At 43.1% G+C, this 27,715-nt stretch overlaps 1 protein-coding gene across 1 annotated transcript; it reads right to left on the bottom strand.

The window, feature by feature from the left end:
- Positions 1-23,115, bottom strand: NPY (neuropeptide Y). The gene is made up of 3 exons (XM_060248003.1): positions 22,928-23,115; positions 5,542-5,622; positions 1-476 (listed from the first exon to the last, which is right to left on the bottom strand). The coding sequence occupies exons 1-3, from the start codon at positions 23,113-23,115 to the stop codon at positions 452-454; spliced, it is 294 nt and encodes a 97-aa protein (XP_060103986.1). The 3' UTR covers positions 1-451.
- Between the last annotated feature and the right edge of the window lie 4,600 nt (positions 23,116-27,715).

Genomic DNA, 27,715 nt, shown 5'->3' with positions numbered 1-27,715 from the left:
AAAATATGCACTTTCCACATCATTTTATTTTTTTCATGGGCAATAATTGTCATGAAACAAATAACTTTCTAAAAATCAAATATTAAAAGTGAACCCAAGGGTCAAATAAAATGTTAAATAGGTGCCACTTTGAACAACCATTAAGAGTAGGTGTTATGTTCATGCTACTTTTGCCTATAAGGAGATTGAAACCGAATTTGAATATAGCATAAAACAAGTCTTTACCTATTATTGTTGGTGGCCTTTCCCCCCTTTCATTTAATATGTTACCATTTAGAGTGCACAAGTAATTTATTTAAATAAACATATGTACAAGAATAATGAAGGAAAAACTCTACAGAATTCAGTACGATGGCTGCATGCACGGGGAGCTGAATCTCTGACTGGTCTTCTATCAATGAGTGATGGACTGAAAACTAGGAAAAAGACTGAAGATGGATGGTGGTTTCCATCACCACATTGCAGGATCTTCAAACCTGTAATGAGTTATGAAGGGGGAGAAAAAGATTCTGATGGTGAATGAGAGAATCAAAGAGCTTTTAAGTTATTCTGTGTGTCAGGGGTCCCCAACGTGGTGCCCTAGGGTGCCATGGCTCCCACTGACAGCTTTTCTGTAGCCTGCCAAGTGTTTTTAGAAAGTGGGCAGACCTAGGTGGGGTTTTTGCTCAGCAAGCCTTCTGACTGGCCATTAGAGATTCGATTGGCTGTGCAAATTTTTAAAAAATGTTGCTTTGGCAGCAGCTACCACCACTGCAGAACCACCTTCACTCTGTAACTGAAGGTAAGCTGAAGCAGCCATTTTGTGGCTGGTTCTGCCTCCCATGGCAGCCATTTTGTTCAAGTGCCCACCACACTGTGTCAGAACCACAAAAGCGCCCACGGACTTAAAAAGGTTGAGGACTCTCATGACAACAAAAGGAAATTTATTACGCACTAAAGAATAATTTTCATGTTAGGTTAGGCATGAAGCCTGTATTTCCTAGTTTCTTGAAAATCCATAGCAAGCATAAAACAAAGAGTGAATTCACATCATTTTTTCTCATAAAGCTGGTTCATATTTCACCTGAGCATGTAATTCTACATATGTTGGCACATGGGAACAATGTATGCCCTCTATGTTAAATGTATCATACTGTATATGGCCTGTACAGATATATAATCTGTCCACCCTTCTTTTTGTGGAGGATGGATTGCCCATGACTGAATACATATAAACGAATACCTACACATAAACTTGGATCTAGACCAACATTTCTACAGGTTCAAGAAGTTCCAGCTACAGAGTGCGATTTTCCTGCTTTTCTGTTCATAGTTTGGGAACCAAAGTCCATGACAGGTCCACAGTCACAGACTTTCACAAACTTTTAAGGTAGTTTATGGAGTTCATAACTATTCCTGGCAGAGCAGAAAGAAGGGATTTAAAAGTACTCAGAGTCCCTTTAAAATCCTGCTTTCAGCCCCAGCTGAAAGCCATAAAAACAATGAAGTGGCTGGAAGTGCTCCCCACCACTCAGCTGTTTTGAGCTTTCTTGTGCAGACCCTTTGAAGTTTAAAGGAACCGCACAAGAAAGCCAGAAAATAGGGAGCAGCTTGTCCGGGGTTGTGCACCGCTTCAACAGGGGAAGCCCCATCTTTTAACCAGCAATCCAGAAGAGCCTGGATGCTCACCCACCCTCCTCCATTGCATTAGGATGCCCCCCAGACCTCCAATTGGGAACTCACCCAGGAGGCTGGTGGAGGTGCAGGCCAGTGGCAGAGAAGGGGTGGCCAACTGAGGTGGTCAGCAGAGGAGATGGCTGTGATGAGCCTCACAGTGGCAGCAGGTCCATAGCCTTGAGCCACAGCAGCATTACAGTAGCTGGATCCATTCCAGGAGCCAAGGGTGGGGAGGTAGCAGGGAAGGAGGCTGCTCCAGACCAGGGACCACATGGGTTGGGTGTCTTCCAGGGATGGTAGCAAAGCCAGGCCCATTAGGAAGTGGGTCAGCCACAGGGGACATCCAACCTACATGGTCCCACTCCCCAGGCTGGAGTGGCCTCCTTCCCTGCTGTCTTCTCCGCCAACCACCTCAGCTGTCCACCCCTTCTCTGCCTCCAGCCACCTTCTCCACTGGCCTTCTGAGTGAGTTCCTGATGGGCGGTCTGGGAGGCATCCTCAGGTGGCAGTGGAAGGGTGGGTGAGCATCCAGGCTCTCCTGGATCATTAGGTAATGAATGGGGGTTTCCCCTGTTGAAGCAGTACCCGACCTCAGACAGACTGCTCCTCATTTCCCAGCTTTCTTGTGTAGTTTCTTTAACATTTAAAAGGATTGCACAAGAAGGTCTGAAACAGATGAGCAGCTGGGAGCACTCCTGCCACTCAGCTGCTTTTGCTGCTTTCTGAAAACCCCATTTAAATGGGTTTGCTGCGCCCACAAACTATGAACTGAACCAGTACATCAGAGAACAAACTGGTTTGGTTCAGTCCATAGTTCAGTTCATGGTCTGGTCACAAACCCAACTGCAAACCACAAATCAAACCCATTCCTGTTTTGGACTGGTGCCCCAGTTAGAGAACTCCCTCCTGAGGGATGTCCATCTGACTCCATCCTTGCCAGTGTCCAGGTGTTAGAAGTCTCCTAACCTATTTGACTTTTGGGTAGCTAACTCTCCTCCATGTCCCTAGTTTTTTGGGAGAGAGTTTGTGCTGTGGTGAAATGCTTTTTCTTTTTAAAAATGCTGCTGCTTCCATGAGTTTACGTGGCTGTTTTATTGATTATTTGGATTTGTTTCCTGTGAGCTTTTTTCTTGAGTGGCATATGGTTTTTATAAGTACAATGTTATAAATATGTCTCAGAGCACTACATGCTAGAAATGATCATGGATGTGGAGCATCAAAGCTTATGTTCTGACAACTCCAAAGGAATGAATACCAAAACAAGAAATATTGTACCTTGCTGAGTGGCTTGTTAAGTTCCGTTGAGTTGCTGTCCTTGAGAAAAGAGATCACAATAAGGTGCTCTTTGTCTCAATACCCACGGAAAGAGTGTACAAATATCTTTTTTGGGGGGGAGTCACTTTAGTTGACTCTGTGAGTCATTTTGAATGTTGGTGAATTGAAAATGGGTGCTGTTATTTTGCAAGGAAGTGAGAGCCACTGCAGAAGGATGTTAAACTAATGGCTAACATTTGTTATATTTATCTTAGGAAACAGACATTTTAATCTTTCACTAAGCAATAAAGCAGCCATTTACCACTATCAGCCTTTGACTCTTAGCTCCAACTCCCACTCTGATTCAAAAACCATTTTAATTCTCTGGACTCGGAGAGCACACAGCTGCCCAGCTCATTGGACTTAATTTGTGCCCAGGCTCACCCAGAGGACTTGGCCTTGCAAGATATGTCAATGTCAGTGAGCAGACCTGGAATATATAAGCAGCAGGAGAGGAGAGATTCCTTAACTGGATATATCTCTCTTCCTGTTTGAGTAACAAAGGTCTGATTCACACAGCATACAAGGTGGGAAAACTAGTCCTGAATTAGGATTGCCAGCCTCCAGGTGAGGTCTGGAGAACACCTGATCTCCAGACAACAAAGACCTATTCCCTTGGAGAAAATGGCTGCTTTGGTGGGTTGACTGTATTATACCCTGCTCAGGTCTTTCCCTCCCCAAACTTCACCCTCCCCAGGCTTCACCTCCAGATCTCCAGGAATTTCCAAACCCAGAGCTGGTGATCCTAATTCTGCCACTTTATGCTGCAGGAAGGGAACTGCATGACTGAATGTTCCCCTGAATAAAAACATTCTCTCCATAGAAAATGTCAGAGAGTTGCCAACTCTGGGTTGAGACATTCCTGGAGATTTTGTGGGTGGAACCTTGAAAGGGCAGGGTTTGGGGACCTCATTGGGGTATAATGCCAAACAGTCCACCCTCCAAAGCAGCCATTTCCTTCAGGGGAACTAATCTCTGTAGCCTGGAGATCAGTTGTAATTCTGAAAGAACTTAAGGCCCTGCCTGGGGGTTGGCAACCCTATGCCATCTCCCTGATAAGGTAATTGCAAAAAATTATTTTGATGGGAGAAACTTTCAACCACGTGCTTCATTTACCTGCCATGAAATGCTACAATTATGTTGTTAGCCGCCCTGAGCCTGCTCCGGCGGGGAGGGCAGGATACAAATAAAATTTTGTTGTTTGTTGTTACAATCCAAAAACATATTTACTTCCTCATCTACTATCTGTAGGAACTAGGCCAGGATTCCCACATGTAAGTGGGAAGGGCTTCAAAATCAAAGGCTGTGGTTTCTGGACAGATGAACTCCACGTCTATCCCCCTGTTTCTCCAACCCTGAGGTTAAGGCTGGTAGAGATCTCTGGTCTAATCCAATAAAAAAGAAAACCCTGTCAGAATTTGTTCTTGGATTAGAGAGTGATAAACTGATTGACACACAACAAGGCGTTTTTCAGTAATAGAGAAGATAATGAGTTGGATCCAAACTCCTTCTTCCACAAGGTGAGATGTACTACTACCCATTTGTACAAAGTATTTTCACAGATTTACCCTCACAGAACCTCATTTTGTATCTCATACTGTTCCAGAATGCCCACAAGATTTTTCCCCCCTGGGAATGTAGGAAGCTATAACAGGAAGGGGAGGCAGGAAAGACTGCTTCTATAAACAAAGTTCTTTCACAGTCTTTTCACATCCTAGAACTTGCCTGTCTCAATTTCGAAACAGTGTGTGGCATTTTAAATTTGTGATGGAACAGCATTGGAAGAAGTTTGGCCTTGATCTAACCTACAGAACGAATCAAGCTCAATGTAAATATTTGTAAACTAAATACATTTAACAATAGGATTGTTGAGTACATGTCACAATCTATGACTCTGAAATGAAAAAATATTAAACATGTTTAACTATAGCAATAACTGACCCAGTATTTATTCACCTAAAATTGTGTTTTAAAAAAGAATTTGTGATAGGATTGCCAAGTCCCCAGGTTCAAAATGGCCATGTGCGTGCAGGGCCACTCTAGGCATTTCCGGGAAACTCGATGGTTTTCCCAGATGCTCTAGCCATTTGGGAGGTAAAAACTCTATGGTACCTGCAATACTGTCATGAAGCAGAAATTATAGTAGGATGTAAGCTCATTGGTCATTCTGCAGTAGTTCTTCTGTTTACTTTGAAATGTTAAGTTCTGGAAGTCACCAAAATGCAGCACAGAAATTAGCTTTCACATCAGATATCTAGACTATGTGATGTTTCTTTAACATTTATTTTTAAGGGTTGGATTCCCCTAAAATTTCTGTCCATGTAAGGGAAGGCAATTTTTGCCAATCTCCTTCCCAGCAGCAGGGCTCAGATTCTCCCCCAAGCTACTCTTGTGGGATCCCTGTCCTCAGGAGCAGCATTTCAGGGGGGCATTTCAGGCTGCAGCAGGAGGATGGATGCATGTAGGAAAGTCATGCTTCCTCAGACAGAAATCCTTCCATCCACTGAAACTGGAGGCAAAATTTAAGCTATATTAATGAAAAGCATGATCACAATAGACTTTTGTATTTACCTAGATCTAGGAATATTTTCTGCGCTTTCCCGCAACAAGAGATCCGAAATCAGTGTCTCTGGGCTGGATCGTTTTCCATACCTGTTAGATGAGTTTAAAAAAAATTCGTTTAAAACCAAGATTAAATCTCACCTTTTCATAAACAGAACAACTAAAGGTCAACCGGCTAAATGCTTTATGGAGTATTTATCCAGCACTCACTCAAAGTATTTTCTGATGTTCAGTTTTTATGTAAGTTCAGTCTGAGATCCAATTTGAACATCTTGAATGTATGATCTGCACTAATAACTAGTCATCCATGGCATGGAAAAGACATGAGATTCAAGTTTTTTCTAGGCCAAGAGAAATCATGCTTGGGCCCTGTTAACAGCCATAGAACAGCTAGAAGTAAATTGAGTTATCAGTACAGAATGAAGTACAGAATGAAGGATTAATTAAAGTTATTAGTATTAATGACATATAGCGTAATAAGCAAAAATTTACTCAGCCTCACATCAGCTCTGAACTAAGTTCCATTTTTTACTGATGGGAATAGAGATACAATGTAAGAAGCCTTCTATTTTTAAAAAAATCTAAAATAGAAGTACTTGAAGAAGAAAATACATGTTATTAAAATTCAAGTTATTACAAGTGTTCAAGAATCTCCTTACATGGAATAAGAACATAAGAACAGCCCTGCTGGATCAGACCAGTGGTCCAGCTAGTTCAGCATCCTGTTGCACACAGTGGCCAACCAGTTACTGTGGAGGGCCATCAATAGTGCATAGAGACTGAGGGCTTTTCCTGATGTTGCATCCTGGTCCTGCTATTCTGATGTTTACTGCCTCTGAAAGTGGAGGTTCCCTTTAGTCACCCTGGCAAGTAGCCACTGATGAATGTATCCTCCATGAAGCAGTAAACCAAATTTCTATCAAGTTTATCCAAGGAACTGTCCAACTGTCTAACTCTACCTGTCTCCCCAAGATACCAAACAGAAGATCATGGGAAGCTAATAAGATCTAAGATCTGTTTCTTTTCAGCATCTAATCATCATGAACAAAAGTGATACGTTTATAACTTAGAGCTGCCAGTGGCCACTGATGCAAATGTCCTCCATGATTATTTCTTACCATTTAAACATACTTACAACCACTAGCATAAGTTTCTAATCAGCAAAATTAAGTTTTAAAAATATGGTTTTTACATTGTGATATAAATTACAACATGCACAAGAAAGACAGGGGAAAGCATATAATATTTGACTAATCAGATTATATTTCATGAATTTATCTCCATCTCAGAAAGACAAAGTATCAGTTTCAAATGAGGAAGCTGAAGACAACACACAATTAAATCCTCCTGCACAGTGATTTAATGAAGCATGACACTGAAACATTCTAGCTGGTGCAATCAGAGATTTGCTTCTGCTTCCTTTCCTCCATGTATTTAGATACAGTCTTAGCTTCAACTGTAGAGTGAGTTAATATCCTTAAAGAAAATATGGTTTTGTATATTAGTTTACCAAATTAAAAATCTGATCCTGCAGCCCATTATGAGGTAAAATCCTTGCTGAAATCAATTAATAGTATGTCTGTACTGGCGGGGGTTGGGGAAAGAAGGAAGATTGGATTTATACCCCACCCTTCATTTGGAGTCTCAGAGCAGTTTACAATCTCCTTTCCCTTCTCCTCCCCACAACAGACACCTTGTGAGGTAGGTGAGGCTGAGAGAGCTCCTTCAAGAATTGCTCCTGAGAGAACAGCTTTGAGAGAATTTGGGACTGACCCAAGAACATCCAGCAGCTACATATGGAGGAGTGGGGAATCAAACCCACTTCTCCCAGATTAGAATCTGTGCTCTTAACCACTATACCAGACTGGCTCTCTCCAAACTGAGAAAAAAAAGAATTGGGGCCTAGGTATGATTAATAGACCATAGACACTTAAATAAACCTTAAGCCAGACTGGACTAGCAGACAGCTGATGTGTACATAGGTTTGTGTTAATTTGCATGTTTAGCAAAGGCTCATGGGGCATGCTTTTGAAAGAGCCACTATGACACAAAGAGGTGGTATAAAGCAGGACTAGGCTAGCTGAAAGGATGAGAAGAGTAGATTAATTGAGACACACTAATAATATGATTAATTATTATATGGCAGTGTGTGTAATATTGTCTGGCATCCATAGTGCTCTTTTAGCACTATGCACCACTAGGTGGCAAGCTAGACTTGTTTTTATAGCCAGAGATGTGACACCTCTACACCTCGCCCCTGGTATTCCTTGGAGGTCACCCATCCAATACTAGCAAGGGCCAACCCTGCTTATTCTCCGAGATCTGATGAGACAGGGCTAGCCTGGGCTATCCAGGTCAGGGCATTGAGAAGCACTGAAGATAGTGCTCTCTGAAGGGCAAAGCTTGTTTTACAAGCTTTGGATCCAGAAAGGAGGAAACAGCTGAATTGCTAGCTGGGAAGAATGGAACAATCTTCTCTGGGAGAAATGCAGTAGCTGTGAAGATCAAGAACTGCTGACAGCTGAACTGCACTGAACTCAGCACCCTAGTACAGAGCTGCCCCATTTCAACTTGCCAGGAGAAAAGAATAACTGCTCCTAGGGCACTGAACAAGTTTGAAAACTCATCCATCATTTTCACAGAATGAGTTTCTGCTGTTGCAAGAAGGCCTTCTTGACATCTAGGACTCTGCTCTAGGGTTACGCTCAGGAACACACAGTGCTGTCTGTGCCTTCTGCAAAGTGGAGTGTGAGAAGGGCTCTGCTGTGAGACAATGGCTGATTTCGCACTGACCTTTTACTGGCGCGACCACCCTCCTCACGCCGGCGGATCTGCAGGGATTTCGCACCAGAAGCGCCGGCGCAGCCAAAAGAGCCGGCTACTTCCGTCGCGAAACCAGCTCAAACGGAAACCGCCAAGAAACAGGAAAACGTTTGAGCGGGTTTCGCGATGGAAGTAGCCGGCTCTTTTGGCTGCGCCGGCGCTTCTGGTGCGAAATCCCTGCAGATCCGCCGGCGTGAGGAGGGTGGTCGCGCCAGTAAAAGGTCAGTGCGAAAACGCCCATTGATTAGTGAACCAGTATTGACATCTTTGGAAATGTTTTTCACAGTTGCTTTCTGTTGTATTTAAATAAATTGGCTTTACATTTTGAGTTTATAAACATTACCCTAGACTTTGAGCCTGGTCCTTGGGTCTCAATGGGTTACAATAGTACTTCTGGATGCTGTCACTTATAATAAAGATGAGACTCAGCTGCAGTAAGCATAATGGAATTCCAGCAAAATTGCTACCCACTCATGTTTCATTGTCATAAACCAGAACTCCAATTAAAAAAAACCCACAGCTCTAACATTGTGAGACTGAGCTTCTTTGTTAGTCCATGAGCTTTGCTTTAAAGAATTTTTCAATCAAAATTCATCTTTTTAACGGATGAAGATTAGATTCTCCTGCATTTGTCAGTCTTGTTTTGTAAACTTGAATTAATAGTTTTTGTTACAATGCATTTGATCTCTGGCTATTACTCAGTGGAAAACAGATCCAGGTGGGTAGCTGTGTTGGTCTGAAGCAATAGAATAGAGTTCAGTGGTACCTTTAAGACTTTCAAAGTTTTATTCAAGGTACAAGCTTTTGTGTGCATGCACACTTCTTCAGATATAATGAAAATATATCATGAAAGCTCATACTTTGAATAAAACTTTGCTGGTCTTAAAGGTGCCACTGGACTCTAATTTTATTCAGTGGAAAACAGTTAAAATGAGAAGGGCTGCTTTGGTCATCTTGTGTAATAACTGCAGTTATCAGATGATATCACATTATATCCTGGGAGTCCAAAAGCTTTTATTGCAAAGTGACTCACAATAAGATGCTCTCCTCAATAAGATGCACTACTCATTTCCAATAAGCAGAAAGTCTCATGAAATGTGATTATCACTGTATGAATTGATTCTTAACAGGCCTCCTTTGTGTCTGCATCCTGAACAGTTATGTACTTCTTCGGACACACAGCCAAGATATAAGGGATCCAAAATATAGGGAGGAGTGACCAATAAGCAAATTGGAGAAGGGCTGTCAGTGCAATCCAGTGTACAGCAGCACCCTTCTAAGCCTCTTGACTTAGAAGAGTGTAACTCTTGTGGCAATTTCTAGCACTAAATGTCAAAGTACAGTGTACAAGGAAAATAGAATATGCTGCAGAGGAACTCCATATGAGCCTCATCAGTAACATGAGATATCACTGATAAGCACTCCTGTACCTGCCCATGCTTCTCCCAGACAACTCTGAGACCTAGAACAAAGTTAGAGTCCAGTGGGGCCCCTTTCAGACCAACAGTTTTATTCAAGGTATGAGCTTTTGTGTGCATGCACACTTCTTCAGATATTATATATCTGAAGGATTTTTACATACAAATAGAGTTTTACTGTCTTTCCAGCCCATGGTCCTTTTCTCCTCCTCACACCTTCATCCTTAAGAGGTTTCTCATACATAGAGAGAGACTGTTAATTACATAACTGTATGAGGAGGAGAAAAGAACCATGAGCTGGGCAGACAAAACTCCTTCTCTGTACTATTTGAACAAGTCTGAACATTGTGTTTCTTTGGAACCAAAATGGATACTATTCCTGTAATAATGGATAAAGTAATATTCTTTTATAAGAATATTTTGATGGGGGTAAAGCTCTTTCTCATTATGTGAGCTGGCTAAATATCAAATTCCTGAATGGAGCTATAAAATCCTTTCAATAGTTTACTCACACCTACAGCAATTACATAACTGCTTATGTGGGGGAAAGCAGGTAGCCATGTTGGGCCACATCAAAATCCAAAAATAAAAGACATATCATATCTTTTATTATTTATTACAACTTGTGCCTTTTTAAACACCTGTTCTGATGAAGAGTTCTGGAAACCTTAAAACACTTTCTTATATTGTTTTGGTTGAAGCATGTGATGAGTGTGAGTTGTACTATTGATCCCAAATAGATTTTTTTTTCCAGTTACTGCTCATGCACTTCACATGTCTTAAGAGAGTCTTGTTTATGTGGCATATTTATGATCACTAAAAATGTGGAAGATGAAGCAGGATCTCCTGATGTCCTTGCCCACTGGTCTCCATATGCTTATGCCCTGAACCTAAGCTTGTACAAGTCATAAAGATCTACAGAGTCTTTCTGCATGATTTGTTAAGGTAGGAAATGTGAGGATGAGAAAAGTCCCCTTCCCTTGTATTTGTACATAGGCTTTGTGCTCAGGGTTGTGTAGAATGTTGCACTAGGGCTTGAGAGAGACACGAGATCAAATTCCCACATTCCACTGAATTCACTGTGTGGTCTCTCTCTTTCTCTGTCTGTCTATCCTCTCCTTCCTGTCCTGTCCTATAACAGACAAATAAGCACATGGTGCTTAAGGGCAGGCTTGACGGATGTGAACCCTCCATGTATTCATTGCGCACATGCTGTGACTAGGGTTGCCAAGTCCAATTTAAGAAATATATGGGGATTTTGGGGGTGGAGCCAGGAGACATTGGGGTGGAGCCAAGGTCAAGGCTGTGACAAGCATAATTGAACTCCAAAGGGAGTTCTGGCCATCACATTTAAAGGGACGGCACACCTTTTCAATGGCTTCGTTCCATAGGAAATAATGAAGGATAGGGGCACCTTCTTTTGAGGCTCATAAAATTGGACCCCCTGGTCCAATCATTTTAAAACTTGGGGGATATTTTGGGGAGAGGTACTAGATGCTGTACTGAAAATTTGGTGCCTCTAACTCAAAAAACAGCCCCCCCAGAGCCCCAAATACCCGTGGATCAATTCTCCATTATTTTCTATGGGAATAAATCTCTATAGGGAATAATAGAGTTCCCAGCAGATATTTCCCTCCCCTCCCCCCACTTTCTGACGACCCTGAAGCAGGGAGAGGGTCTCCAAACTGGGGGATGCCCTGCCCCCACCTGGGGATTGGCAACCCTAGCTGTGACATATGAATAAAGTTTTTGAGTTCACAACCAACCCAGAGAGCAAGATCATACTGGACATTCAGCTTCTGTTGACAATCTCAGTATCATCCATGGTGGGAGAGAGGAAGAAGGGAAATTAGCAGCAGTTCTATGAAGGACTGCTTTTGACCTTTTTCCTCTCCACCTGGAATGATAGCCTATCATTGATAGCGGTGGGGGAAGGGTACAGAGGCTGAGACCTCATTCTACTGTAACTATAGTTAGAAAGGGTATTTTACTTCTTCAGCCGCTCTTTCCTTTTCCAAAAGGAGACAAGGGAGGTGGGAGGACTGTGTCACTATTATATGTAAAGAGACAGCTTATAGCATGTGCTGCAGAACTGAAAGTAGATCTAGAGGCTTAGATGATCTACATGACAGCAGGTGGCTGGCTGCCAGAAGGATTGCATCAGCCAGCAGAGTCAGCATGACACAGCAAGTTGCTGATTGGCTGTCCCATGTATAAATGTACAGAGCAACTGTGGTGATTGTGGGTTAAAGGAGTTGGAGTGCAGCGGAGCATATTGTCAGTCAGGAGAGTGAGTGGTGTTGTAAATAAATGTATATAGTGGTTTTACAGCTACTGTGTACAGCCTTCATTCTTGCGTTGCTAAGAATCACCCTCTTGGTCTCTGAGTGCATCCACAGACTGAACCTGTGTATTATAGTTTGCTTCCAAACCTTTTACATCTAGTTTGCCCTAAAGATATTCTTGGTGTAAAGGGGTAGATGGGTAGGTTGAGATGCATAATGTACATCAAAATTTACTTCTGCAAGTGGTTGTCTTAATTCATTAGACAGGAAATAATTTAAGAAGTGACTGAAACAGGAGTTTGGGGGGATTGAATCTCATCTGGATTACCATATCTTGGAATACAGGGGAGGGGCATTGCACTCTCCTCTCTCTCATACTTCAGTAAGATTTTGCTTTACGTATCTTGCCATGCCAATGTAAATAACTTACCCTAGCTATAATGTACACTTTCTTTTAAAATGTTTCTCTCCTACTTTTCCTCTAGATTATAACAGCATTTACATATGACAGAATTTCTGAAAGAAAGGCTAAAAACACTCTTCATGTGTGGAAATACTCTGACACTATATATCAAACATAGTTTCCAGTGTATTTGGTGAGTGGGTAGGGCTAGGGATGGGCGGGGTGTGTTTGCATGAGGCCCTTTCCAGCCATGGTTCTCACAGGTACCACATTTGGGGAACCTTGCTTTACACCTTGATGCTATTTCAATTATTTGGTTCAATTGAAATCAACTTCTAAATGCAGGCATTAGTGGGGGGCAGTTGAATGATTAATATATATATAACCAAACAGGATCTGAAATAGCAAAACAAGAGATCCATTGGATGACACACTCAATTTATCCAAGTAAACCTATGCTCACAAAGAATAACTTGGTTTGATGGCCTGTATTTTGATTAGCCCTTTCAGTTTTCATTATTTAATTTATTGCAGGAAATAAGTGTTCAGTTTGGTAAGGCATCTTCTAAGAAGATGATATAATCACCTGCCCCTCTAATTCAATTTCTTGGAATGTGAGAGTATAGAACCAATGAAAACCTAATTAAAACTATCTCATCTGGTTTGAACAGTAAATTGATTAGGGGATGATCCAAAAAACTGGACTTTGCTGTAATGAGTTCTTGGGACTAAATGGCACATCTAAAAGTCCAGCTCAGCTAAATTATTTTGGCATCTAACCTCATAATTTCAGTTTTAATGTTTATTCAGGAATTAAGTCTACATGAGAACAGTGCTATGTTCATATTTTCTGTTCCCCAAAAACATTAATTCCTACCTAACTCTTATTATGCATATATATTAAGAATGGCAATTTAAGGCATTTGTTTAATTACTATTAAAATCTACACATCAGCACACACAAAAACCCCCAGCTCATCCTACTCAGGTCTATTAAATGGCACTAACTCACGGGACAGTGTTCTTAAGATGGCACTGAAAAAATACACATAAAAACACATTAATATGCACAATTTATGTGGCAGAAAAATATAATCTCTCAAGATAATTAAAGAGAAAATGCTTACCTACACTGACCAGTTTTAGCTGCTGGTCTGAACAGACCTGGCAGATCTCCAAAAACAGGGAGTTCCACAGGAATAGGATTGTGCAAATGTCACTAAAGAAGAATCGCATCTTTTACCATAAGTGTTAAATTGACAAGCTCCTGTGAGGCTTTCTAAATGGCATTTTTGTAGTAAATGAGGAGACTTTCTTTAAAAATGCACAAAAACACACTGTACTTGTAATTTTTATAATTACTAAATAACTATTAATAACTCTCCATATAGAAGTGGAAAGGAGATGGGCAACATTTGTTGAGAGTTAATCCTCTGAAAGAGTCTTCCCTTCTTATGCTGTAAGTAGAACTTGCAGGTTCTGCAAAACCTTTTCACCAGAGGTGGGAAAGTGGGATTAGTGTACACATCATGAACAGCTCTTTCTTTATTCAACTGGGAAAATGCCTTGTGCCTCGAGTCTTATATTTAAAGGACTGTTATTAAAGGTTGCGCTCATTCCTGATTCCAAAATGTGTTTCCCCTTTTGTCTGTTTTCACGTTTTATGAATCTTCTTTTTGTTGTGATGAGTTTACTCAGGGCCATTTTTAAAAAACCAAATGTGATTTCCAAAAATTTTATGCATCCTGACAGGTTCTTGTTGGGTTGCCAATATTAAGCAGGAGCTAAGCAAAGAACAAGTCAAAGAATATGTTCCTCTTTAAGAATGTGAACATAGAGCAAAGAATACTGCTTACATGAGACCTAAATAACCTGTTGAACTCTCTGACATTAGAATTAACCATTCTCTGGCAATATAGCAAAGCTATAACAAGCTGTGGTGAGTGAAGCACTTGCCTCAGGCACACAACACTGAAGAGTACAGAAAAGGTATATCATGACTAAAATAAATATTGTATTATTATTACTCTTGCTATTTATGTATCTGCCTTTTCCCCAACATAACTACTAGGAAAGTATGGGGGGCACAATTTTACATCCTTGCCTTGGAAGCAAAATTATCTAGTTATGCAACACAGTGAAGTCTAAAAAGGGACAAAAACTCATGAAAGAAGATCAATTTGAAGGTAGATAACTCAGGACACCTATCTTAATTATAAGGGTTTTTCTGTTGCCTGACTATATTTAGCTGCCAAATGCTGAGAACTGGGCACCATTATTAGCACCTGTATTGGTATGGCTTCCCTCAACCATCTGAAGAAAGATACTGGGTTGAACAGGTACTGGGGTTGCTCACATCCATGTTTGAGTTCATTGATGTGATTATACCAGTGCAAACTGCACACAACCTACTGTACATCAGATGCACAACTGATAGTCACTGCAAATGGGTGTAGTCTCTCATACAATGAAGGTAGCAGTGCTTACAGTGCAATGTGAGCAGGGTCAGTGCCAAACAAAGCCTGACAAAACAGAATGGGGAACATCTCCTGCTACCTAATTTCCTTTTAAGCAGGTGTATTCTGACCCAGGGATGGCTTAGAGCATTACAATGGAAATACAGGTGCAAACAGTGCTGAGTGGATTGTGAGGTACTCATTTAAATAAGCACAGCATATTTACATTGGGCTTCAATTCACTGCTTCAATTGTTGTACTATACTTAAAACAGAAAACCCACAAATCTCCGGCAGTGGCTTTCGTTATCTTAAAAGCAAACATTATCCTGTCCCGTTTTTCATACTTTGTTTAGCCAAAACCACAAGAGAGAGAGAGAGAGAGAAAGCTTACCATATTTGGTACTAGAACTTCAGGGATTTAGATTTTTAAAATATGTGTAGTCTAACATACATTGAGTCAATCAACTTTGTTGAATAACCATTTCCCTACATAGATATTACTTCCTTGCCCTCATGTCCTGTTAGGCTGACATATGTGCATCTCTTTTGCCATTTTTCCAACCATGAAACTATGACAGCAGTCTGAGCTATTGAAATCCACATATAGCTTCTGGTTCAGCATTCTCAAAGGGAGGCCAATTGAGGGGATTGTGTGTTTTTAGCCTGAAACTTAATCACAAACATAAGTTTACCCTAAGACAGAACTGACAGTTTCAAAAGACACAGAAGTTTACCTTTTTCATCAGACACTTTTTAGCAGACTTCTGGTGTTTTACAGCATAATGACTAAAAGAACACTCTGTGATCAGAAAGGTCCCTAGTTCTAACCTCATCTCCACTGCTAACTCATGTAACACCCCTGAGCTTCAGCCCCCTCATCTCTACTACAGAGATAATTATAGCAGCTTATACTTATATATATAATTTTATTGAATCATAGAATTATAGAGTTGGAAGGGACCCCCAGGGTCATCTAGTCCAACCCTCTGCACAATGTAGGAAATTTACAAGTACCTCTCCCTGTTCCATTCCCAGAAGATGGCAAAAAAAACCTTCCAGGATCCATGGCCCAACTGGCCTGGAGAAAAATTGCTTCCTGACCCCATTATATTGATATATAATTATAGTGGCTAGCACTATAATATATGAAGTGTTTTGAACAACTGAAAGCATGATATAAGTGCTAAGTGTGATTATTACCTCAGGGTTGTTTTCTGCCTTTTCTTTAGTGACCTGTTTCATTAGGCCAAGGTCTATCATAAAAAACAGATCTATAGAAACAGAATTGCTTCCCTTTCAGTATTTCTCTCAAGCTGTTGGTGTTTCTTAATCTAAGAACCACTCTGGTCTGGCCTGAAAATGCTTCCTGTAATTGTTGTCAGCTTCTTGCCATAGCTTTAGCACTGAAGAACATATCTGAGAGGGGCTAAGTAGCATGAGCAGGAAGGGACAAAATACATCACTGCTTTGGACTATCTGGGAGAAGGGGCTACCATTAAGCAATTCGAAAGTACAAAGTAAGGGGACCCAACAAAAATGAAAAAAGGGAATATGAAAAAGAAGCATGTGAGTGTAAGAATAACACAGATTATTTTAAAACATAAAATATAAACAGTCTGTGGCACACACACACACACAATATTTCTCCATATCCCTTCCTTTTTTGTTACCTTTCCCCCCTGGGTTTCTCATTTGGATTATGCCTTTCCCAGCAATCCTGTTGGTCCATCTGAAGTAGAAGCAAGTAACTCCGAAACTGGGACTTCCCTTGCATATTTTGCATTAGGCAAAGCTAGCCCCTGATTCAGCCTGCCTGATGTTTCTGAAATGCTCTGCCATGGTAGAGATGATGGTGGGCCTCCAGGACACTTTCACGTCCTCAGCCCAGCCTGCGCCATTACTCATCCTCTCTTACTCATTACACTGCAAGTAACAATGATTCTTGAACTCTGTACTCCACATTTAAGGCTACAAAAGAGGAAACTTGTATCTAGTCTGAGTTCCCACACTTACAGTGGCTCATTTTATCAGATGAACTGCAACTTCACAGGAGTAGCTGTCTCTGTTGCTTTTGTTAGGGTTTATAGAATCTTTCGGGCTCAAGTGCCGTGTTCTACTGGAGAAAGTTTTTCTTCCAGACGTTTCGTTCTCGGCTGCGGAAAACATCCTCAGTGGCGTTGCAGCCGGAGCAGGTGCTCTGGCCTTCTTGGCTGCTGTGCATTGAGTGAGGCCAGGGCTGCTGGAGAGCTGCTATTTCTAGGCTGGAGGGGGTGTGGTGAAAGGTCAGAGCACCTGCTCTGGCTGCAATGCCACTGAGGATGTTCTCCGCAGCCAAGAACGAAACGTCTGGAAGAAAAACTTTCTCCAGTAGAACACGGCACTTGAGCCCAAAAGATTCTACAAACCCTAACAATGTTACCAGCCGTGAAAACCTGAAATCTGTTGCTTTTGTTGGAAGGGACTGGTAATCCTGGTGTTTTTGTGATCAATAGATTTATTGCTTCTTCTGTGGTGCATAAATTCTAGTCTGTGAAAGCTTATGTCACTATAAATATGTTATTCTCTACTTTCTGTCCTGTCTAAATAATTGCTTGACATATTGAACATTTAATATTGTTCTGCTAAACTGCTGGGAGAATTTGGCCATGTCACTGCTTTCTGATCAGGTGCCCAAGTTATGGTAACATTCTCAATGCCTTTCTTTTTCTTTTTTGCCATCAAGTCACAGTGAACTTATAGTGACCCCGTGGGTCTTCAAGGTAAGAAACGTTCAGAGGTGGGGTGCCTTTGACTGTCACTGTATTGCATCCCTAGACTTCCATAGTGGTGTCTCATTCAAGTACTAACCAGGGCTGATCCTCCTTAGCTTCTGAGATCTGACAAGATCAGGCTAGCTTGGGCTCTCCAGGTCAGGGATTCTCTACACCACTGTTTCCCATTTGCAGGGTTGGGGCCTGGTACCAGGCCACAGAAGCCTTGCTACTGGATCACAAGAAAAGCCAAAGCTAGCCCCGACCCCAGCAAAGCACGACTTCTGCTCTGCTTCCTTCCTTCCACCATCTCTCTGTTGTTCAGAGAAAAGCTAGCCTTGAAAACTGACACAGGCTTCAAAGCCTGAGCTCCATTTGGCTTCCTTCCTTCCCCCATCTCTGTGTTGTGCAGAGAAACACTAGCCTTGAAGACTAACACAGGCTGCAAAGCCTGAGCTCCATTTGGCTTCCTTCCTTCCCCTGTCTCTGTGTTGTGCAGAGAAAAGCTAGCCTTGAAGACTGACACAGGCTGCAAAGCCTGAGCTCTGTTTGGCTTTCTTCCTTCCCCCATCTCTGTGTTGTGCAGAGAGGAGCTGCGCTGCCTCTCCTTCCTTCTCCCCCTCTCCCAGTGTTTGAGAGAAAAGCTGGCATCCACTGGCACTTTAGATCCATGAAGTGTTTTTCAAGGTTTGAGCTTTTATGTGCCTTGCAGTATGTTCTTTTGGGGAGATTTCCCCGGGAGGCCTGGGCGGCAAAGAAGGGGTGTGTGTTTTTTTCAGCCGGGAGGGGTGGGGAGTGGGCATTCCAGTAGCTATTTAACCAAATGACCGAATTGTTGCTGGCTGGGGTAATCTGATGGTAAGGCTTTTTTCCCCTTTGTCCCCCCTTCTTTCTTTTTCCATCTGCAAGGGATGCTCTGTCTGTATTCTTGGTGCTGGGGGTTGGGGGAAGCAACAGTGGGAGGGCTTCTAGTGCCCTGGCCCCACTGGTGGACATTCTGGTGCTTTTGGGGCATTGTATAAGAGAATTTTGGACTGGATGGTCCACTGGTCTGATCCAACATGGCTTCTCTTATGTTCTTTCTTTTCATGTCTTTCCTTTCCTTCTATTTCATTCTTTCCTTTCATTTTTACTGGATGAAACTTTTCTGTTCCTCATACTGCTGTTGCAGACATAGGAGCTCTGTCAATAAAAAATTGGCACCCCCAGTTGTAGCCAGCTGGCCTTTCTATGAGATTTCTGTGTGAGTGGGTGAGAATTAGAGGTGTGGGTCAGAAAGAGTTTACTAGAGATTACTGCTGTATATCTCAACAGCACTGGATGTGATGGTACTATGAACCTGGCACCATTTTACTGGTCCTGCTTTTAACAGCTGACATCAAAATTAAACTCCTCCTGTAGATATTAAAGAGGATGAAAGAAGTTCACTGGCTAAATATCTGCACAACAGGTTGCTTTTAAAGGCATGGGAAACACAGCCAGTAAAAAGCTGCAAGCCCCTCATAAATATCCTTTTTGAGATAACTGCAGAAAAGCTTGTATGAACTTTATATAACTTGAAATTAATTCATTAATTGCAGTACAAGTCTCTGCTACCTTTCACAGAAATTTCCCAGTGTTTCAGTCAAGGAAAAGTATGAAAAATAGCTTCAAAAGATTTTCTTGAAACCAAGCAAGCTTGGTTGTAGCTTGAGGAAGGGTTCCAGTAGTAGCAGCTGAAGGAAGAGCCTACTAAATGTTTCAGCATATTTTGCAGTACAGCAGCTGCCAGGGCCCAGTGTGGGTGGTACACAGCACTGGCATTCCTGATGGCAATGGCAACAGCACTTCCAACTGCATACACTGGCCAGTGCTGTTGAGGAAGGGGTGTGTAGGTGGTGCAGGCAATTGAACATGGGCATTAGGAGTGCTTGCAACCTGGAGAAGAACACACAAACAGATAGATGCATGCAGGTGTGAGGGTGGAAAGAGAGGGCCCTGGGAATGCATAAAAAAGTTGCAGACCACCCACTTTCCATCCCCATTTTGGCTCAGCATGAGTTTCAGAGAGATTTTTCTGAAAACGAAGTTACTTCAGAAGAAGAGAAAGGTTTGAGGGAGTGCCCTGGAAGTGACATCATAGGAAAAGGTGGAGTTTTGGTTTTAGTGGAGTTTTGGTTCAGTGTGCCCTAGAAGTGACATCACTTGGCCCTTGACCTGGAAGTGACACCACAGGAAATGACATAATTCCTGTCTCCCAGCTCCACTCCCGAATTTTTAGTGGGCCTCGAAGAAGTGTAAAAATAACCAGGCCACGGGAAAGAAAAGTTTGGGAAACTCTGCTCTACACCACTCAGTAGGAGAGGTAGGATAACATACACACAGTGGCAAGTTGGCTGCCTGTATGGACTCACAGTTTAGCACCAAGAAAAAAAGTATGCTGGCATCATCTGGAGTCTGGTTTCAGCATCAAACAGACTCAGTCTTTAGTTCTCAGTAGAGAGGTGACAGAGAATGCTGCCAGCCCTTTGTAGGGTGTGTCTGCCAGGATGCTTGCAACCAGGTTGTCCGTTCACATCCACAAACAGACATATTGATTTTCCCAGAGCTCACAACACAAATTGTAAACAAGGTTAATGATCAAGATTTTCTTCCACCCACTCTTGAATGAATGATGTTTCAGGTGTGAACCAAACAATAAAAAATGATTCTGTTTTTTACTAACATTTTACCAACTATGCTAGCAATCAAGGATAATTGGATTTTATCCAGTCTCTGTACAATTACTCATTATTTAGTTCTCATGAAAAAAGGAAGGTAGCCTTTTGAAGAGAAGGAAGTGCTCCTTAGTTCCAGCACCACGGGCTCCATCTCCTGTGGTGACTACTCCAAGGGGGAGAATTTTATTCTTCCCAAAAGTGTGATCAGGGCCCCCCTTCCCAGATGTGTTCTGTCTGCTCTTTCTTGGCTAAATTCACCTTGGCAACCCTTTTAGGATTTAGCAATGCCATGCTTTGGAGAAGGTGAGGTCAGGGTGCTCCTCAGGTTATGTTAGTGAATGGTCAAAACTTTGGGCAAGAGACTGATTCACTGATGATCGGCATGCCTAGCCATTGCCGCAGGGACTTGAAAAGTCAAGCACCTACCTAGATGTATTGACATAATTTTATCAGCAAGGGCAAGTCTTCCTGAGTAAAAAACCAATTACTATCAAACAGGCAGGTGGGCTTGATCACTTTTACAGACCTTTGCTGAATGTCTGTTCCCAACCTGACTCTCCACCCTGCCAGCCCTTTTGTCCACTCAGCCTTGTTCATAAGGTAAAAATGGTGACGTTAAAAACTCAAGATAACAACACTGGACTCTAAGGGCTCATTGAATGAGCACATGATATCAGTGGCAGAGATAACAGCTCATATGGAAATGCCTAAAGTTCTATGCAGTTTCTGCACTCTTATTGCACTGAAGCGGAAAACAGCTTTTCCTGTTATTGCAAAAACCAGCATAGACAGTGGTTAGAGTGTCAGATTATGACTGCTGAGACCTGGACTCATATCCTCACTCTTCCATGATTTTTGCTGGGTGACTTTGCCTATATCCACATATCTTTGGATATTGCGTTATCATTGTGCTATAGCAAGGGTGGCCAAACTTGCTTTACGTAAGAGCCACACAGAATAAATATCAGATGTTTGAGAGCCAAAAGACATGAACATCAGATGAAGGAAGGAAGACAAGAAGGAAGGAAAATGGGGGAGGGAGGAGGGAAAGAGAGGTGGTAAGAAAGCAACTTTGACTTTAAATGCATTCTCCAAGCCGCTGGCTGGCTTGGCTTGGCGAGGTGATTTAAGGAGAGAAATGCTGGGAACTTTCATATTTGCAGAATAATGCAGTTTCAATTCACCTCGGCTACTGTTTGCAAGTGGATTTTGTCATTTCACACAGTATAATCCAGTTGCAAAGTGCATTGAAAATGAATTGAAGTGCATTATTTAGTGTGTGTGAAAATGCCCGCCTTCTCCAAGCCGGCCAACAGGGCAGTGGGGGCTTCAAGAACCACACAATATGTGTGAAAGAGCCACATGTGGCTCCCGAGTTTGGCCACCCTTGTACTATAGCAATCATTCACAGCTAGACAGCACCAACCAATCCACTTGGAGCCAGTTTTGTGTAGTGGTTAAGTGTGTGGACTCTTATCTGGGAGAACCAGGTTTGATTTCCTACTCCTCCACTTGCAGCTGATGGAATGGCCTTGGGTCAGCCATAGCTCAAGTAGGAGTTGTCCTTGAAAGGGCAGCTTTCTGTGAGAGCCTTCTCAGCCCCACCCACCTCACAGGGTGTTGGTTGTGAGGGAAGAATATAAAGGAGATTGTAAACCGCTCTGAGATCCTGCTTCAGAGAGAAGTACGGGGTATAAATCTGTGGTCTTCACTTGTCAATGACCGCTATAGCACAACAATAGCACCATCTTAAAAAGATCTATGGGTGCAACCCTTCGGCCATTGCCCCTCTCTCAGCCTAACAGGGTTTTGTAAAGAGAAAATTGGGAAGGAGGCCACATACACTGTCCTGAGCTCCTTGGAGGAAGGGTGGGTTTTTTTAAAAAAAAAGAACCACGTTGTTGGCAAAAATGGAACTAGAAGATTTCTAGACAATTGAGAGAAATGTAATGATTATGGTTTAAAATACGAGGATTGCATTTTTTTTAATTTATAGGTGGCTTGCAATTTCTTTCCCTTCAAAGATTGTCAGTCTCAAAGATCAGCTTTATTTAGCCCCCCTGAGCCCGGCAGTGGAGGGCAGGATACAAATGTAATAAAATAAATACATAAAATTCTGTATAGCTACAGTAGCTAAACTGCTACATATATATATATATATGTGTGTATATATATATATATATATATATATATATATATATATATATATATATATATATATATATATATAGCAGTAGCTAAACTGCTACATATATATATATATATGTACAATTACAATTATGTACATTATGTACATTACAATTATTTGACATGTGTCTGTCTGAGCGGAGGGAAAATGATATATATATATGTTGATAACTCCTGAAGACAGGGCAGAGCATAAGTCATAATGAATGACTAAATTACTGTAGTCCTGTTTTGTACAGCATCTGGCAACCACATCATGAACCTATGATTCTTAGCACCTTGGAGAAAGGGGGATGAGGAGGACCTCCAGAAATGAAAAAGGCTTCCATTGTACGACCTTACCTGCCTGTCCCCACACCACAAAGGACCTACCTCTGCCGTGTGATGAGGTTGATGTAATGCCTCAGAGCCGAATAGTATCTGGCCATATCCTCTGCAGGTGCATCCTCTCCAGGACTGTCCGGTTTGGATGGATACGCTTCTGCTGGTGTTCCCAGACAGATCAGCAGGCACAAAGCGAGCGTCATGACTGACAGCCACAATCGCATGGTCCCCTGCATCTGTGGGACACAGCAAAGGACTTCACATTACAATTATTTGACATGTGTCTGTCTGAGCGGAGGGAAAATGACAGGACAAGAGACGCCTTGCCCCTTGGTGTCAGAGTAGGCCTTTGAATCACAACACTGCTCCAATCTGTGTCTGGCTGAAGGATAAATTGTGCAATCCCAAACACAGCACCCCCCACCCCACCCCGCTTCTAAGTCCATTGAAACCACTGGGCTCAGGAGGGTGTACTTCTGTTTAAAACTACACTCCTAATTTCTCAAGAACAGCATCTGCCCTGGATAGAACCTCTAAGTTCTCTTTGGCCACGCTTTCTCTAACAAAAAGGGTTGGTTTCCCAACAGTCCTGCCATGTCTGGAAAAACCAGGATTCTAATGTCATCAGAGGAGCTATTTTAACTATTTAATGGGGAGAGACAAACACTCTGCTCATGTTCTAAGGCTCAAAAAAAGGTAAAGGTAGTCCCCTGTGCAAGCACCAGTCATTTCCAACTCTGGGGTGACATTGCATCACAACGTTTTCATGGCAGACTTTTTTACGGGGTGGTTGGCCATTGCCTTCCCCAGTCATCTACACTTCCTCCCCCCCCCCCAGCAAGCTGGGTATTTTTACCAAGCTCGGAAGGATGGAAGGCTGAGTCAATTTTGAGCCGGCTACCTAAACCCAGCTTCCGCCGGAATCGAATTCAGGTTGTGAGCAGAGCTTAGAACTGCAGTACTGCAGCTTTACCACTCTGTGCCATGGGGCTGCCTAGGGCTCAGTATGGTGTTAAAAAAAATAAAGTCAATCCCGTTTCCCCCCTTTTCAGAATCAGCATCCAAATTTCAAAGGCAGACCATAAACGAGGTGAGTATAAATAAAATAAAAGGCTTTGTGGAGTGGGTATTGCCCTGTTCCTTCTGCTGAAGAAAGAACAGTTCCATGAAGCTGAGAAGTGTGCAAACTTTTTAAACAAAGAGGAATGGCTTCAGTTAACAGATTTTATTTGCTATAACTATTTTGAAAGCCCTTCCAGATCTTGCCAATGGCACATTAAAAAGTCACCCTAATGATTTCTGTAATCTTTTCCAATTAGATTTTTAAAAATTCCCCTGAACTCCGTTTGAAGGAAAGAGATTGCACTTGTAATTAGCAGAGCGGGAAAGAGCAGAGATAGAAAATACTGGTGAGACTGACGTTTGTCATCTCGATTTGTGAGATGCCAGCCGTCTTTTCTTAGAAGGATTTAGGTCGCGAGGAGGAAGCGGTCCCTGAAAAGCAGCGAAGGGGAAAGTTCCTCTTTGTAACGGAATTTGTCACAGGGGGCTTAGCCCAAAACTGGAACGGCAACAATTCTTTTGCGTTGGCTTCATTCCTTGTCCAGCGCTGCGCCCCGAGGTACTAAATGTCCGATCCTACTCCGCGGCGGGGCTGGGTACATGAGGTCTAGGCTGCCGCGGCTGCTGTCAAAGCGACGCCTGCCCGGGACTTGCTACGGGGGAAGTTGCAAAAAGTCTGCTCTGTCGCGAAGCTGAGCGCGGAAAGATCCCCGAAGGAAGGAAGCAAGCAAGCATCCTATAGCTGGCGAGGGAAGGAGCGGGCTGGAAGCGACTGGGGTGGGAAGTTGGTGGACTGGGCATTGGGGACCCGGGAGCGCGGGGCGAGAAGAGACGGCGTCCGAGGGACTGGGCTGGGCGGCTGCGGGCTTACCTCGTGGCGTGCGGCCGTCCTGGGCGCTCGCGTCTGTCGGGTCCGGGATTCCTGTGCTGCTGCTGCTGCTGCTGCCTGGAGAGGGGCTGGGCTGGGCTGGCCAGTGTGGGGCTGCGCGCCGCGGCGAGGTGTTTTATGGCTTTCCCAGCAGGCAGGAGGGGCCTCGGGCGATCACGCTTCGGTGACTCCAGCGCCCCCCTCCCCATCTCCGCCTGCGCTCGGTCCCGGGATTGGCATCAACGGCGGCTTCAGCGCTTGACACTGGCACGGGGGGCGGGCGGGGGAGGAGCAGCCGCGCTGGCTGAGCCATCTTCGGCCAGGCACTCGCAGCCCCGCGCCCCCCCCCCCCCCAACAAAGAACCAGCAGAAGCCGGCCACTTCCCCCGCCCCCTCCAAGACCGGGCAGATCCGCTGCTATCGTCGCAAACGGGAAGAACGAAGAAGACCTGGCCCCGTGCTTCCACAGGCAAGCTCTCGCCTTGGATCCCAGCTTCCTGACCCCCAGCCAAGCCCCCCAGTAGAAGATCAGCTGGGGACATATGGGGTCCCTCCCGGTGGTGGGGAGACTCTCAAGTGTGTTGTATTCCAGAGGCCCCGCATTCTAAAAGGACACGCTTAACAGGTAGCAGACTTCAGAGAGGCAATACAGTCTTTCAATCTGAAAGTTTTAAAAAGGAGTGTTTAGGTATACCTGACCAGGAACATTTATTTTATTGAATGTGCCGACTGTCTCTTCTACGCCTGCTTTGGTCTTAAGACACAGAATGCAAGCATCCAAAAGAAGTTCAACCCACTCATCCCACAGAACAATTGGACCTCTGGATCCTGTCAAGTTTGCGGCACAACACCAGAGGCCCCATCAACAGAGGCTACTGCCTTTGGCACTCCAGTCCCATGTCTCCTTCGACTGTACACTGTTACATTTCTTTCTGATGCAAATACTAAGTTTCAGGATGAGGAAAAGCCAGGGTTTGGGGGTGGGGTTCATAATATGAACATGGCAGCTGCAGCATGGATGTCCTTTTGCCATTCAAAAGCCAATCATCAGTTCCCTGATCCACGGACATTTGGCCACAAGGATATTTCGGCCGCTATACACCTTGGTAGCCCTATGTTGTTTATGGCCTTTGAAATCCAATCACTGGTTGTGTGCATGTGTGTGTGTCTGGACATTTGGTAACCAGGGCAAATTGCAGCTTTGCAAAGCCAATTTCTGCACCACGTGAATGTGGCACAGGTGAGCAGCAGGCCTGTGCTGAAAGAAGTGGAGTGCAAAGTGTGGAACAAGGAATACCACAAGTTAGTTTTATTTTCAGGAAGATTTTTTTTGTTTGTCCTTCCAACCAATTTCATAGATTGCAGAGATGGGAGAACTTGATGATGATGATATTGGATTTATATCCCGCCCTCCACTTCGAATCTCAGAATCTCAGAATGGCTCACAATCTCCTTTATCTTCCTCCCCCACAACAGACACTCTGTGAGGTGGGTGGGGCTGAGGGGACTCTCACAGCAGCTTCCCTTTCAAGGACAACCTTTGTGAGAGCTATGGCTGACCCAAGGCCATTCCAGCAGATTCAAGTGGAGGAGTGGGGAATCAAACCGGGTTCTCCTAGATAAGAGTTCACACACTTAACCACTACACCAAACTGGTTCTCTTGTGAAACTCACACATCTTTTTTATATGGAAGATTCTTCAGCTCCCTAACCAAGCTGGGTGCTAGAACAAAGTTGGAGTCCAGTAGTACCTTTAAGACTAACAAAAGTTTTATTCAGAATGTAAGCTTTTGTGTGCATGCACAGTTTGTAGATGCTGTTTCTTGTACCCTTTTCACCTCCAGGACATCTGTTTTTAGATCAGCTGATCAAAATATACCCTCTATTCCCAATGTAGGTACACCACATACTCAGTACAGTAGAGACTTGCTGCATTGTTTTCCAGCCCCTTTCCCGATGCTAAATTTCTTCTTTATCCAGCTTCAGCACACTCCCCTACCAAGGTTAGTGAGCTTTAGAATGTGACCCCTGCGATCTCTCTCCTGAGTTTAGAATCCTCAGCCAGTTTAGAATCCATCAACTTAGAAAAAAGCGTGTGTGTGTGTGTGTGTGTGTGTGCATGTGTACATTAGGCTTACATCATGTGGTGCTTAAAACTTTAATTGTATTGTGACCATGAAGCCTGTGCATTGCTTCAGAGAAAGGGGGTTTGGTGGAGAGGCAGATGAGATGGCAGCAAGAGGAGAGAGACAAGGAGGTGGGAAAGAAGGTGAGGGGACAAAGAGATGAATGAGAAGGTGGAGCACAAAAGAGACAGAAAGAGAAGAAGAGGTTCTCTCAGGATTTTCTGATTGGCAGCTAACCAGCAAGAGGTGAAAACGGATATATGTATACCAGCTCAAATGTGATCTGCTGACCTCTAGTCAAGTCAGTTAATTAAACAAATATAAAACCTGTACTACGCAGCAGAATATACATTCACTTGTCACTTATTAATCAAGCATGGTTCAAGGAGGCTGAGAAATGGACTGCACTTTCTAATATCATGGGTGAAAGCATAAAATTAGGAAACAGTCCCCATGATAGGTTTTATTAGGACCAACCAAATGACACATAACAGGGTGCAAGCTTTCAAGTTCACTAGACCCCTTCATCAGGCTAGATGCTACAGGGCTTTTTGAAGTGTTTGAACAGCCTAAAGTTGCAAGCCTGTGTTCAATTACTTGCAAGTAAGTCTCACTAAAGTTGGCTTAAGACCAGACTGTATGGCTTAACTAACAACAAACTCAGGTAGAGTTAGTAAAGGTAAAGGTAGACCCCTGTGCAAGCACCAGTCATTTTCGACTCTGGGGTGACGTTGCTTTTGCAACATTTTCACGGCAAACTTTTTACGGGGTGGTTTGCCA

The sequence above is a fragment of the Heteronotia binoei genome, chromosome 10 (genome assembly GCF_032191835.1).
Source record: "Heteronotia binoei isolate CCM8104 ecotype False Entrance Well chromosome 10, APGP_CSIRO_Hbin_v1, whole genome shotgun sequence".
NCBI lineage: Eukaryota > Metazoa > Chordata > Lepidosauria > Squamata > Gekkonidae > Heteronotia > Heteronotia binoei.
This window is presented reverse-complemented; position numbering and strand designations above follow the sequence as displayed.